The sequence below is a fragment of the Ranitomeya variabilis genome, chromosome 6, assembly GCF_051348905.1.
Source record: "Ranitomeya variabilis isolate aRanVar5 chromosome 6, aRanVar5.hap1, whole genome shotgun sequence".
Lineage (NCBI taxonomy): Eukaryota > Metazoa > Chordata > Amphibia > Anura > Dendrobatidae > Ranitomeya > Ranitomeya variabilis.
This window is the reverse complement of record NC_135237.1, coordinates 131,872,831-131,886,503: the sequence shown is the minus strand read 5'-3', so window position 1 is coordinate 131,886,503 and position 13,673 is coordinate 131,872,831. Positions and strand designations below refer to the sequence as shown.

Sequence of the window (13,673 nt, the reverse complement as noted above, 5' to 3'; positions counted from 1 at the left end):
AGGGATCCTGCTGAGAATCGTACGTCGTAGCAGATCATATGGAACTTTCTTTCGTCGCTGGATCTCCCGCTGACATCGCTGGATCGTTGTGTGTGACAGCGATCCAGCGATGTGTTCGCTTGTAACCAGGGTAAACATCGGGTAACTAAGCGCAGGGCCGCGCTTAGTAACCCGATGTTTACCCTGGTTACCATCGTAAATGTAAAAAAAAAAAAAACGTACATACTTACATTCCGGTGTCTGTCCTCCGGCGTGTCAGCTTCTCTGCACTGTGAGCGCCTGCCAGCCGGAAAGCGAGCACAGCGGTGACGTCTGACGTCACCGCTGTGCTTTCCGGCTCTGCTGCTTACACAGTGGAGAGAAGCAGAACGCCGGGGGACAGACACCGGAATGTGAGTATGTACGGTTTGTTTTTTTTACGTTTACGCTGGTAACCAGGGTAAACATCGGGTCACTAAGCGCGGCCCTGCGCTTAGTAACCCGATGTTTACCCTGGTTACCCGGGGACTTCGGCATCGCTCCAGCGCCGTGATTGCAACGTGTGACCGCAGTCTACGACGCTGGAGCGATAATCATACGATCGCTGCGACGTCACGGATCGTTCCGTCGTAGTGATCAAAATGGCACTGTGTGAAATTTCCGCGGCAATTCTGCGCCACCTGCCGCGGGTATATCGCATGCAGAATTAGCATGCATATACCCACAGAAAACTAGCGTTTTGCAAGCATAATTAGCTTGCAGAATGCTAGAGTTTTCCAAGCGATCTGTAGCATCGCTTGGAAAACTGACTGACAGGTTGGTCACGCTTGTCAAACATAGTGTTTGACAAGTGTGACCAACTTTTTACTATAGATGCAGCCTATGCAGCATCTATAGTAAAAGATCGAATGTTTAAAAATAATTAAAAAAATAAAAAACATGGTTATACTCACCTGCAGACCTCAGCGGCGTCCGTTCCTATAGCTGGAGTGCAGTGAAGGGCCTGCGATGACGTCACTGTCTTGTGATTGGTCGCGTGAGTCACATGAGCGGTCACGCGACCAATCACAAGACAGTGACGTCATCACAGGTACTGAACCACATCATCTATAGGAAAGGAAGAGAGATCATGCACCGGAGAGGCGGGAACACTTCGGGGGCCATCAGAGGGTGAGTATAGGACTATTTTTTATTTTAATTCTTTATTTTTAACCAATTATATGGTGCCCAGTCCGTGGAGGAAAGTCTCCTCTCCTCCACCCTGGGTACCAACCGCACTTGATCTGCTTGCTTCCCGCATGGTGTGCACAGCCCCGTGCGGGAAGTAAGCAGATCAATGCACTCCTATGGGTGCAGAATCGCCACGATTCCGCAATTTTAATGAACATGCTGCGTTTTTTTCTGGAATGCGATTCCGCTCAGGAAAAAAATGCAGCATGTGCACAAAAAATGCGGAATGCATTCTATTACATAGGATGCTTAATGTAAGCGGTTTTTTCGCGGTTTTATAGCGTTTTTATAGCGAAAAAACACGAAAAAAACGTGAAAAATATGCTACGTGTGCACACAGCTTTACAGTAGAAACTGTGCCGAGCTTTCAGTTCTACTATTCACCAATACTGTTCCTCAAGGAGGAGAGCCCGCCCTGCCAGAAACCCAGAAGTAAAGAGCTTGCATTGCTCTGAACTGCTCGAGACAACTTGAAAATACTATTCAAGTGGAATGTGCCTCTTAATAAATGTAGTGTATCTTAGTACTGCGTGCCCCTCATCAAGACTGATGTATGCAGTGCCAGTTTTAATTAATCGGGGCCATAATCCTAGATGTGCTTGTTGACAGGTCTTATGTTGAATTCATTACTGCGGTTGGTATTTTTCATGGCATACTTGTGGCCTCTCACCGGTTGGATCCGACACGTCCTACATTTACTGAATTTCTAAAGAAAATGAGTAATGTAATTATATTGAAAAAGGGAGTGCATCAAAAGCGAATAGCACAACACAAAGGAACCTGGGGACCGTGGTGTAAGGATCCCTGCTTTATCCTCTGATAATTGGGTAGAGGATGCCATAGATGACCTTGGCTTCCTCCTCCTGAATGATTCCAATGACGGTGATATCTGGTGGTCTTTGCATTCCTATCCCCAGCTATTTCTCTATGTACCTGGCATTCTTCATGTAAGGCCTCATTCAGACGTCCATGTTGCATGTACATGTTCTATCAGTGTTTTTCTCGGATACAACATGCACCCATTTTAGTCTGTTGTGCTGTTCATATATCCATGTTTTTTTTTTTTTTATGGACCGTGTGTCTGCACAAAACTCACGGAAACATGTCCGTTTTTTTTCTGGCAGCACAGATGGAAAGTGGCGATACGAGTCTATGGATCCGTGAAAAACACATGCAGGACACGTGTGCTGTCTGTGCGCTGTCCATGATTAATATTGCAAAGTGTAGGAGAAGCTTTGTAATTTATTTATTCATTGAAAAGAAAAAAAACTGATTCAGGTCTCATTTTTTTTTTTACATACGTGGAAAACACGGACGTCTGAATAAGGCTTTAATATGTCAGTGTAATACTTGTATAATGGCAGTGTTTACAACCACTATTCCTGACTGGTGGAAATTAGAGGGGTTGTTGGGTGGGCTCTCTGTCCTGCAGTGCAGTTTATATCCTTGTTCTTTAGGTAACATACATTTGTTATATGATGAGTTCTTTTTATCCTTCTATTTGGTTGATTGATGCAGCTATTTTCTTGTACTTTGAACATGAAAATTCAGTTCTATTTGAATCTCAATAAAAAAAAAATGATTTAAATTTTTTTATATGTAAATAAAAATGATTCATTATTTTTTCTAAGAATTTATTCTTTTTTTCCTATTCAGTCCAATGAAACTACAGATCAAAACCTGCAAACAAAACTGAAGCAGCTGGCTCGACAAGCTTTGGACAGGTGATTTCCGCTTTGTTTCAGCACAGTACTTCCTGATGTGTCAGCGGCCTCTCCTTGTCTGTGGCACATTCCTGTGCTAGCCCATCACATTTTCCCAGGAAATAATGCTCCCATTCTCTTCCTGAATACTTGTACAATTACAATGTGCTGCCAAAGAAAGATCTCAAGAGGGTAGAAATATTTGTGCTGTTTGCAACCCTTATATAAATTATTGATGCTGTATTATGACGTAGATCACGAAGTCTGCTATATACAAGAGGAAGGGCATCCTTAACGCCTTAAAGGGATAATGCTGTTAATCTGCAGATATGGGGTTAGTCTGCTGGTTAATAATGTTCTAACACCATGCAGTGCCGCTCGGAGAGCCCCACTACCGGGAAATAAGAAACTGTTTTTTCCCCTGGCAGCATTCTACATTCAATCATAGGGGTGGTGCCGGTGCTGGTTCTGTCACCGCTCTGTGTATAGAGAATGGCGGGCTGGAACCACACCCACGCACTGACTGACAGCCGGCGCTAATGATGAGCTGCTGTCAGTCAGTGCTGGGGGCAGAAACTGTGCCAACCACACCCCTATTACTGAACGCCAAACTTTGCCGGGTGGAATAAAGTAAATTATTTCCCAGCAGAGCGCTATTAACCTGTAGATTAACCCATATCTCCCATAGCATTATTTTACATGACCGGTTCCATTTAATGACCTGTGACAAATATTTTTATTATAAGCCACATACTTGATGCTTGACTGCTAATGGCACGACAGGCGCTGGCTGCGTTACACAATCTGCAGCTCCCTCTAACAGCAGCGACCACAGTGACTGATCACTGCAGTTTAACTGTTTAAATGCCACTGTCAATCTCTAGCGGCAGCATTTATATGGCTGCAACATATGCTTGAGCCTATTACAGCCATTTAGTTACTGCTATCAGAAAAGAAATTATAGGGTGTCGATGGGTTATTGAAACCTTGGGCCTACTGAAGGCCCCCGTAGCTGCCGCTTTGGTCCTTCTGTGAAGCCAAGCCATGGAGTTGCCTTTATATAAAACAGTCCTGTGTACTCTATTCTGCAATGCCAAATTATTGCAGTATATAGTAAAAGCGAAGGAACGCTCTCCGGTTCATGTCTCCTATGGGAATTAACAAACACATTGAAATGTAATTAAAAAGTTGAAATTGCCTCCCTTTTCTAAAAGTGTAGAAATAAAAAGACTAAAAGGTATGATTCGTAAATGTCCGATCTATCCAAATATAAAACTATTTAACCCAAACAATAAACACTGTAAAGTATAAAAATAAAATCAATACACCAGTATTGCCACTTTTCAGGTGCCATACCTTCATAAAAAAATAAAATAATAATCCATAGTGAACAAGACGTCATATATGCTCCAATGTAGTATCAATAAAAAGTGCAGCTTGGCATGTAAATAACAAGCCTTGTTACAGGTCAATCAGCTGGAAAAAAAAAAAAGTTACCGACGTAATGACAAAAAACAGAACTTGTAAAATAATAGAAAGTGCGGTAGATCAGCTCACTCAGCGGTACACGAACACTGTCTCTTTAACTCCTTCGCTGGTTTTCTAGATACATGAGGCATAAACTATAGTGAAGTAAAAATAAACACTGCTCTTTGGGCAAAAACAGGAAAACAAACTAAAATGGTATCTTACAGTCCATACATCTCTGGGGATCCCCTCCCGCTCAGGGTTAGCAAAAACACATGGTTCAGTGTAAGGCTGCCGTCACACTAGCAGTATTTGGTCAGTATTTTACATCAGTATTTGTAAGCCAAAACCAGGAGTGGGTGATAAATGCAGAAGTGGTGCATATGTTTCTATTATACTTTTCCTCTATTTGTTCCACTCCTGGTTTTGGCTTACAAATACTGATGTAAAATACTGACCAAATACTGCTAGTGTGACGGCAGCCTAACACCAACACTAGCCCTTTCCTGGAGTTAGTCTCTCCAAACACATTACCTAAGAAGGCCGACTATTTAAACCCCAGACCACACCCTGGGGTGGAGATAAGGTGGACAACCTCCCACCTGCTCTATGATTGTCCACAAAAACCCAGCCCTTAAAATGGGATTCAAATCACTGAAGCTAATAGCCTCAGTGAAACGTATTTCCCTCCAGCACTTTGCCAATGACTTTGTCACAAAAGATATTAGTTTGATATCATTATAATCATATTGACCTGAAGAATCACGGTGACAGGTGATTTTTTTTACTACCAAATGAACAACAAAACTCCCCAAAAACAAGGATGGAATTGTCATTTTTTTCAGCATTTCATCCCCCTCAGTTTTATTCCTGCTTTCCAATGCATTCTAGAGTAAAGTGAATGGTGCCATTCAAAAACTAACAAACTCTTATAGAGCTATAGTAACAGAAAAATAAAAAGGTTATGGCCCTAGGACAAAGAAGAAAAAAAACAAAAGCACAAAAAATGGAACATGGCAGGGGCCTGAACGGGTTAAAATACTGCCTCGCTGGTATATTCTGGGTGAGATGAACAATCTAGTTGCGTCCTATACAGTACGTCTGTGCTTGTAATCTCACTATACAGCTGCAGGAAAGAAATATATCTTGGTACCGTGTTAGCCAGTAGATAGAAAAATATTTAGAATACCTTTGACACTCTAACTGCAGGAATGAATGTGTCACACGGATTTATGTCTTTTTACATCAACTAAGGAACTTGCCCATCAGACCATGTGGGGTCATCACAACAGAGACCCTAATCACAGGACATTAAAACAATCCTTATCTAAGAATTGGCCCAATATTTATGGACATAACTGTTTATCACCCATGGTAATTCTGCTTCATGTCACCTGGCTTATCCATGGTTTTTTTCCCCTCTTTTTTTTTCTATACTATGTTGTGCATAAATATGTGATTCTTCAGAATTTGTTTTAGTCTTTGCCTGATGAAGAGACGTATGTAGTCTCGAAAGCTTGCAATTTGTTACCATCTTTTCAGTTAGCCATTAAAAGGTATCAACCACTGAGGACTCTCAATTCTAAATATTTTTCTATACAGCTGCAGTCACTCATGACAATGAAAACAAGTTCTATACAGATTTGCAAATGGTAATTTTAGTCCCTTGGATTACTTCTCATTACGGGCAGATTACGTGTTTTTCGTGGTTAAGGTGTTTTCCGCCTGTTGCTACATTCAGTTTTGATTTGCTCTCTTTGCATATCAGTGCCAGAATAAAACTTTTATTATTATTATTGTACATTTTTATAGCATCATTTATTTCATGGCACTTTACAAGTGAAAAGGGGGCAAATATAGACAAATACAACTAAACATGAGCAAAAAACAAGGCACAGAGGTACATAAGGAGGGAGAACCCACCCTGCACGCGAGGGCTCACAGTCTGCAGGAGATGGGTGAGGATACACTAGGAGAGGGTAGAGCTGGTTGTTCGGCAGTTCAGTAGGTTGAGGATCACTGCAGGCTGTAGGCTTGTCGGAAGAGGTGGGTCTTCAGGTTCTTTTAGAAGGTTTCCGTGGTAGGCGAGAGTCTGATGTGTTGGTAGAGAGTTCCAGAGTATGGGGGAAGCACGGGAGATGTCTTGGATGCGGTTGTGGGAAGAAGAGATGAGAGGGGAGTAGAGAAGAAGGTCTTGAGAGGATCGGAGGTTGCGTGTAGGTAAGTACCGGGAGACCATGTCACAGATGTATGGAGGAAACAGGTTGTGGATGGCTTTGTATGTCACTGTGAGGGTTTTGAAACTTTGTTTCCTTTTCTTCAATAGAGCAGAATCATTAAGAGACTCCAGGTCTAAATCATCTTCCAAAGATAAGCCGTCTGCCCCTAAGCAAAGCCAAAACCAACCAACACGGAGCTTCCTCCCTTTGGGTCCAGACTTCAGCTTAAATGATAAACCACCAGCTGGCAGGCAGTCGGTCCAGAACAGCGAGCCACCCCGTCAGAGGTACACATCGGAGGAGATCGAAGTGCTCAGGTATGGTTGACCTCGCTTGTGCTTACCGATTCCTATTCTTGTAGCCTCTGCATTCTCTGCTTCACTACCCATTGGTCACAAGTTCATTCTAAGTATCTTCCATTACATTCCATGCTGATGGTACTCTGCTTTTTTTCACAGGAAGACATCAAAAATTAATGGAATTGAATATGTGCCTTTCATGAGTGTTGACCTGCGGGAGCGATTTGCCTTCCCCATGCCATTTTCGTACGTATGTTGTATAGTAGTTATATATAGATGAAAAATAACCTCAATGTATTTCTCTATCTGTCTTAGAAAAGATGGTAAATTGTTAATGAAGTAATTAAAGGGGATAAAAAAATGTGCCAAAGCTCTAATGGGCAGGCCTTACAGACCCCAGAGGCCTAATATCATCTAATGAAGCTACGTAAAGATGACAAAGTTCTGGCGGCTCCGACTGTGAATGAAGGAACAAACAGTAAATCAATAGGTCCCAACTAGAGATGAGCAGGATGCACAGATGACGTCACGCCAGCCCTGGCTAATCAAAAGCCACTCTGGAAGTTAAGAGATTTGCGGCCTCCTGTCCAGCCGCTAGGTACCACTGACCTGGATGCTGGACCGGAGACCCGTGACTTTGTCGCTCATCTCTAGTCCCAACTATCCCATATACGGCGGACAGTCCTGGATTTGGGTCTACGCCCTGCAGTCTCGGGCGCCTGCTGATTGTCCCTCACTGCCAGCGCCCCTCTGACCACCTCCTGCCTGGGGAGAAAGAAATGGTAAATGGACATGGATTGGGGTGTGACCAGGGGAGTGGCCAAAATTTGCCGCGCTATGTGCACTGCATAATTCATCCCTCTTTCTGTTCTTCAAAGGTTGGGAGCAAATCTCTAAATGTAAAGCTCAGGTAGGCGGGGCCTGCCAATAATCATTTACAGAAAAATAATAAATCTAAAATCAAAAGAATAATGTATATCTAGATTTAATTTTTAAAAAGTAATATAGATATCCAAAGAAATCTCACTGCACCAAATCCAGTGGCTTGTCTTTGGATAGTAATGAATATCCAGTGAAGGTGGATGCCTGGGCCACTTGTTACACAGCTTATATGGCTGCTGCTGGAAGATATCTCTGGACATGTCCTAAATATATCATAGATGAGGCGCCCACTGATCTCGAAACTGGCCCCCATTGCTCATTGCTGTCAGAGAGGAGGTTGGAGTTACCATATTAATGGTAATTCGAATTAACTCTTAGGATCCGTTCTCAACATAGATGTATGTTCTATTGGTGGGATCACATCTACTATATATTCATGGGGTCTCCTGTACATATTCCATAAATGTATGAAATGAGTTATGATGAGCTACATAAAATAGTGTTTTATTAACAATCCAGTATGTATGTACATTACACAGTTCTCATTTAAATCTATGGGCTGGTCATGTAATACATCCACACGGTTGTTCTAGAGTAGGATTTCTCAACGCCAGTCCTCAAAACCCCCAATAGGTCATGATTTGCCAATATCCCATAGAGAGAACCTGTGGCAATTCCTGATGCTTTGCCAATAAAAAGGATATCCTGAAAGCCACAACCTGTTGGGGAAGGACGTGCGTTCTGGAATTGAGAAAGACTGCTCTAGTGTGAGAGATGCTTTATGTAGTTACTTTTTACACTGGCTGATAGATGAGGTTCATGGTGTACTCTTACATGGTGTCTATGCCTGACATGGTGTACTCTTACATGGTGTCTATACCTGACATGGTGTACTCTTACATGGTGTCTATACCTGACATGATGTACTCTTACATGGTGCTTATACCTGACGTGGTGTACTCTTACATGGTGTCTATACCTGACATGGTGTACTCTTACATGGTGTTTATACCTGACGTGGTGTACTCTTACATGGTGTCTATACCTGACATGGTGTACTCTTACATGGTGTCTATACCTGACATGGTGTACTCTTACATGGTGTCTATGCCTGACATGATGTACTCTTACATGGTGTTTATACCTGACGTGGTGTACTCTTACATGGTGTCTATGCCTGACATGATGTACTCTTACATGGTGTACACTTACATGGTGTACTCTTACATGGTGTACTGTTATGATCCCAGTGGCTTAGGATCACAAATCTAACCAGCTAAGTCAGAGATAATAGGACGAGCTCTGGGGATGTGGTAACTGGACTGACCGCAAAACCTGATCCTAACCAAACACACTAAAGGTAGCCGTGGAACGTATCCTGAAATCCTAGACGTCTCTTCACGGCCTGAGAAACTGACTACCCCTAAAGAGAAAGTACAGACCTCACTTGCCTCAGAGAAATAACCCCAAAGATATAGAAGCCCCCACAAATAATAACGGTGAGTTAACAGGAAAAGACAAACGCAGAGATGAAACAGATTAAGCAAATGAGGCCCTCTAACGCTAGATAGCAGAAAATAGCAAGGGATCTGTGCGGTCAGTAAAAAACCCTATGCAAAAATATCCACGCAGAGAATGCGAGAACCCCCACACCAACTAACGATGTGGGGGGAGCAACTCAGCACCCCAGAGCACCAGCAAGCAGGGAAATCACATATTAGCAAGCTGGACTAAACAAATCATATACTAGGACACATCTTGAACACAGATGAGCAAAAATAAGCAAACAAAACTTAGCTTCTCTTGGAGAGACTGATAACGGATGTAGACAGGAGCAACCAGAATAGCACTGAATACAACGACAGCAGGCATGAGCTGAGAGTCCAAGTGAGCTTAAATAGAAAACCAGACCACAGATAACGAGACAGCTGATGCCAGTCACAAACCTGCAGAAAGACAGCACTCACACAGTACCACTTGTGACCACAAGAGGGAGCCCAGAAATAGAGTTCACAACAGTACCCCCCCCTTGAGGAGGGGTCACCGAACCCTCATCAAGACCCCCAGGGCGATCAGGATGAGCCGCATGGAAGGCACGGACCAAATCGGCCGCATGAACATCAGAGGCGACAACCCAGGAATTATCCTCCTGACCATAGCCCTTCCACTTAACTAAATACTGAAGCCTCCGTCTGGAAACACGAGAATCCAAGATCTTCTCCACCACGTACTCCAATTCGCCCTCAACCAGCACCGGAGCAGGAGGCTCAACAGAAGGAACCACAGGCACCACATACCTCCGCAACAAAGACCTATGGAACACATTATGAATGGCAAACGATGCTGGGAGGTCCAAACGAAAAGACACCGGGTTAAGGATTTCCAAAATCTTATAAGGACCGATGAAGCGAGGCTTGAATTTAGGAGAGGAAGCCTTCATAGGAACATACCGAGAAGACAGCCATACCAAATCCCCAACACGAAGTCGGGGACCAACACCGCGACGGCGGTTGGCAAAGCGCTGAGCCTTCTCCTGTGACAACTTCAAATTGTCCACCACATGGTTCCAAATCTGCTGCAACCTATCCACCACAGAATCCACCCCCGGACAGTCAGAAGGCTCAACCTGACCCGAGGAAAAACGAGGATGAAAACCAGAATTGCAGAAAAAAGGCGAAACCAAAGTAGCAGAACTAGCCCGATTATTAAGGGCAAACTCGGCCAATGGCAAAAAAGTCACCCAATCATCCTGATCAGCAGAAACAAAACATCTTAAATAAGTTTCCAACGTCTGATTAGTTCGCTCGGTTTGGCCATTCGTCTGAGGATGGAAGGCCGACGAAAAAGACAAATCAATGCCCATCTTAGCACAAAAAATCCGCCAAAATCTGGACACAAACTGGGATCCTCTGTCAGACACAATATTTTCAGGGATGCCGTGCAAGCGAACCACATTCTGAAAAAATAAAGGAACCAAATCGGAGGAGGAAGGCAACTTAGGCAAGGGCACCAAATGGACCATTTGGGAAAAACGATCACACACCACCCAGATGACAGACATTCTCTGGGATACTGGAAGATCTGAAATAAAATCCATGGAAATGTGCGTCCAAGGCCTCTTCGGGACAGGCAAAGGCAAAAGCAAACCGCTGGCACGAGAACAGCAAGGCTTAGCCCGAGCACAAATCCCACAGGACTGCACAAAGGAACGCACATCCCGCGACAAGGAAGGCCACCAGAAGGACCTAGCCACCAAATCTCTGGTACCAAAAATCCCAGGATGACCTGCCAACACCGAAGAATGAACCTCAGAAATAACTCTGCTGGTCCATCTATCTGGGACAAACAGTCTCTCTGGTGGGCAACGGTCAGGTCTATCAGCCTGAAATTTCTGCAGCACTCGTCGCAAATCTGGGGAAATGGCAGACAAAATCACTCCCTCTTTGAGAATACCAGCCGGCTCTGAAACTCCCGGAGAGTCGGGCACAAAACTCCTAGAAAGGGCATCAGCCTTCACGTTCTTCGAACCAGGCAGGTACGAGACCACGAAATTGAAACGGGAGAAAAACAACGACCAACGAGCCTGTCTAGGATTCAGGCGCTTGGCAGACTCGAGATAAATCAGATTTTTGTGATCAGTCAAGACCACCACACGATGCCTAGCTCCCTCGAGCCAATGTCGCCACTCCTCAAATGCCCACTTCATAGCCAACAACTCCCGATTACCAACATCATAATTCCGCTTGGCAGGCGAAAACTTTCTTGAAAAGAAGGCACAAGGCTTCATCACAGAGCCATCAGAGCTTCTCTGCGACAAAACAGCCCCTGCTCCAATCTCAGAAGCATCCACCTCGACCTGGAAAGGAAGAGAGATATCAGGCTGACATAAGACTGGAGCTGAAGAAAACTGGCGCTTCAGCTTCCGAAAGGCTTCCACTGCCGCAGGAGACCAATTAGTCACATCAGAACCCTTCTTGGTCAAATCCGTCAAGGGTTTAACCACGCCAGAAAAATTAGCAATGAAGCGACGGTAAAAATTAGCAAAACCCAAGAACTTCTGAAGACTCTTAACAGATGTAGGCTGAGTCCAGTCATGAATAGCCTGGACCTTGACTGGGTCCATCTCAATAGTAGAAGGAGAAAAAATAAAACCCAAAAAGGAAACCTTCTGTACTCCGAAGAGACATTTTGAGCCCTTCACAAATAAGGCATTAGCACGCAGGACCTGAAATACCATCCTGACCTGCTTCACATGGGACTCCCAGTCCTCAGAAAAGACCAAAATGTCATCCAGATACACAATCATAAATTTATCCAGATATTCTCGGAAGATGTCATGCATGAAGGACTGGAACACAGAAGGAGCATTAGAGAGTCCAAAAGGCATCACCAAGTACTCAAAATGGCCTTCGGGCGTATTAAATGCTGTTTTCCATTCATCCCCCTGCTTAATACGCACAAGGTTATACGCACCACGAAGATCTATCTTGGTGAACCAACTGGACCCCTTAATCCGAGCAAACAGATCAGATAATAATGGCAAAGGATACTGAAATTTGACCGTGATTTTATTTAGAAGACGATAATCTATACAAGGTCTCAGAGAACCATCCTTCTTGGCCACAAAAAAGAATCCTGCACCAAGAGGGGAGGAGGACGGGCGAATATGTCCCTTCTCTAAAGACTCCTTTATATAACTCCGCATTGCGGCATGTTCTGGTACAGACAAATTAAAAAGTCGTCCCTTAGGGAACTTACTACCAGGAATCAAATTTATAGCACAATCACAATCCCTGTGAGGAGGCAGGGCACCGGATCTGGGCTCATCAAATACATCCTGGTACTCCGACAAAAACTCAGGGACCTCAGAAGGAGTGGAAGAAGCAATTGACACCAAAGGAGCATCGCCATGAATCCCCTGGCAACCCCAACTTGAAACAGACATAGCTTTCCAATCCAGAACTGGATTATGGGCCTGCAGCCATGGCAGACCCAAAACGACCACATCATGCAGATTATGCAGCACAAGAAAGCGAATCACCTCCTGATGTACAGGAGTCATGCACATGGTCACTTGAGTCCAATACTGAGGCTTATTCTCAGCCAATGGTGTAGCATCAATACCCCTCAGTGGAATAGGGAATTCCAAAGGCTCCAGGACAAAACCACAGCGCCTGGCAAACGACAAATCCATCAGGTTCAGGGCAGCACCTGAATCCACTCGCCATAACCGAGTAGGATGACAAAGAACAAATTAAAGTAACAGACAAAATGAATTTAGGCTGTATAGTACCAACGGTGACAGATTTAGCGATTTTTTTTTTTATGCGCTTAGAGCATGCTGAGATAACATGAGTTGAATCACCACAGTAAAAGCACAACCCATTTTGACGTCTATGATTTTTCCGCTCAATTCTGGTCAGAATTCGGTCACATTGCATAGACTCAGGTCTCTGTTCAGAAAACACCGCCAGATGGTGCGCAGATTTGCGCTCCCGCAAACGCCGATCAATCTGAATGGCCAAAGCCATTGAGTCATGCAGACTTGCAGGCGTGGGGAACCCCACCATAACATTCTTAATGGCTTCAGACAGACCTTCTCTGAAATTTGCAGCCAGGGCACACTCATTCCATTGAGTAAGCACCGACCATTTCCGAAATTTTTGACAATATACCTCAGCTTCATCCTGGCCCTGAGAGAGAGCTAGCAAGGCCTTTTCTGCCTGGTTCTCAAGATTAGGTTCCTCATAAAGCACTCCAAGCGCCAGAAAAAACGCATCCACATTCAGCAATGCAGGATCTCCCGGCGCCACGTAACAGGGAGATAACAATTCTAACTTGCTGATCGGAATCACCAGAGGAACGAGGTCTCAAAGAAAGAAATAATTTACAAT

General features: G+C 44.1%; 1 protein-coding gene across 1 annotated transcript in view; it reads left to right on the top strand.

Annotated features, from left to right (window-relative positions):
* CAPN7 (calpain 7) overlaps window positions 1-13,673 on the top strand; it is an 82,946-nt gene that overhangs the window by 19,197 nt on the left and 50,076 nt on the right. The window contains exons 4-6 of the mRNA XM_077269009.1: window positions 2,866-2,933; window positions 6,706-6,915; window positions 7,057-7,143. Coding sequence (XP_077125124.1) covers window positions 2,866-2,933; window positions 6,706-6,915; window positions 7,057-7,143 — 365 coding nt within the window. The remainder of the gene's footprint in view (window positions 1-2,865; window positions 2,934-6,705; window positions 6,916-7,056; window positions 7,144-13,673) is intronic.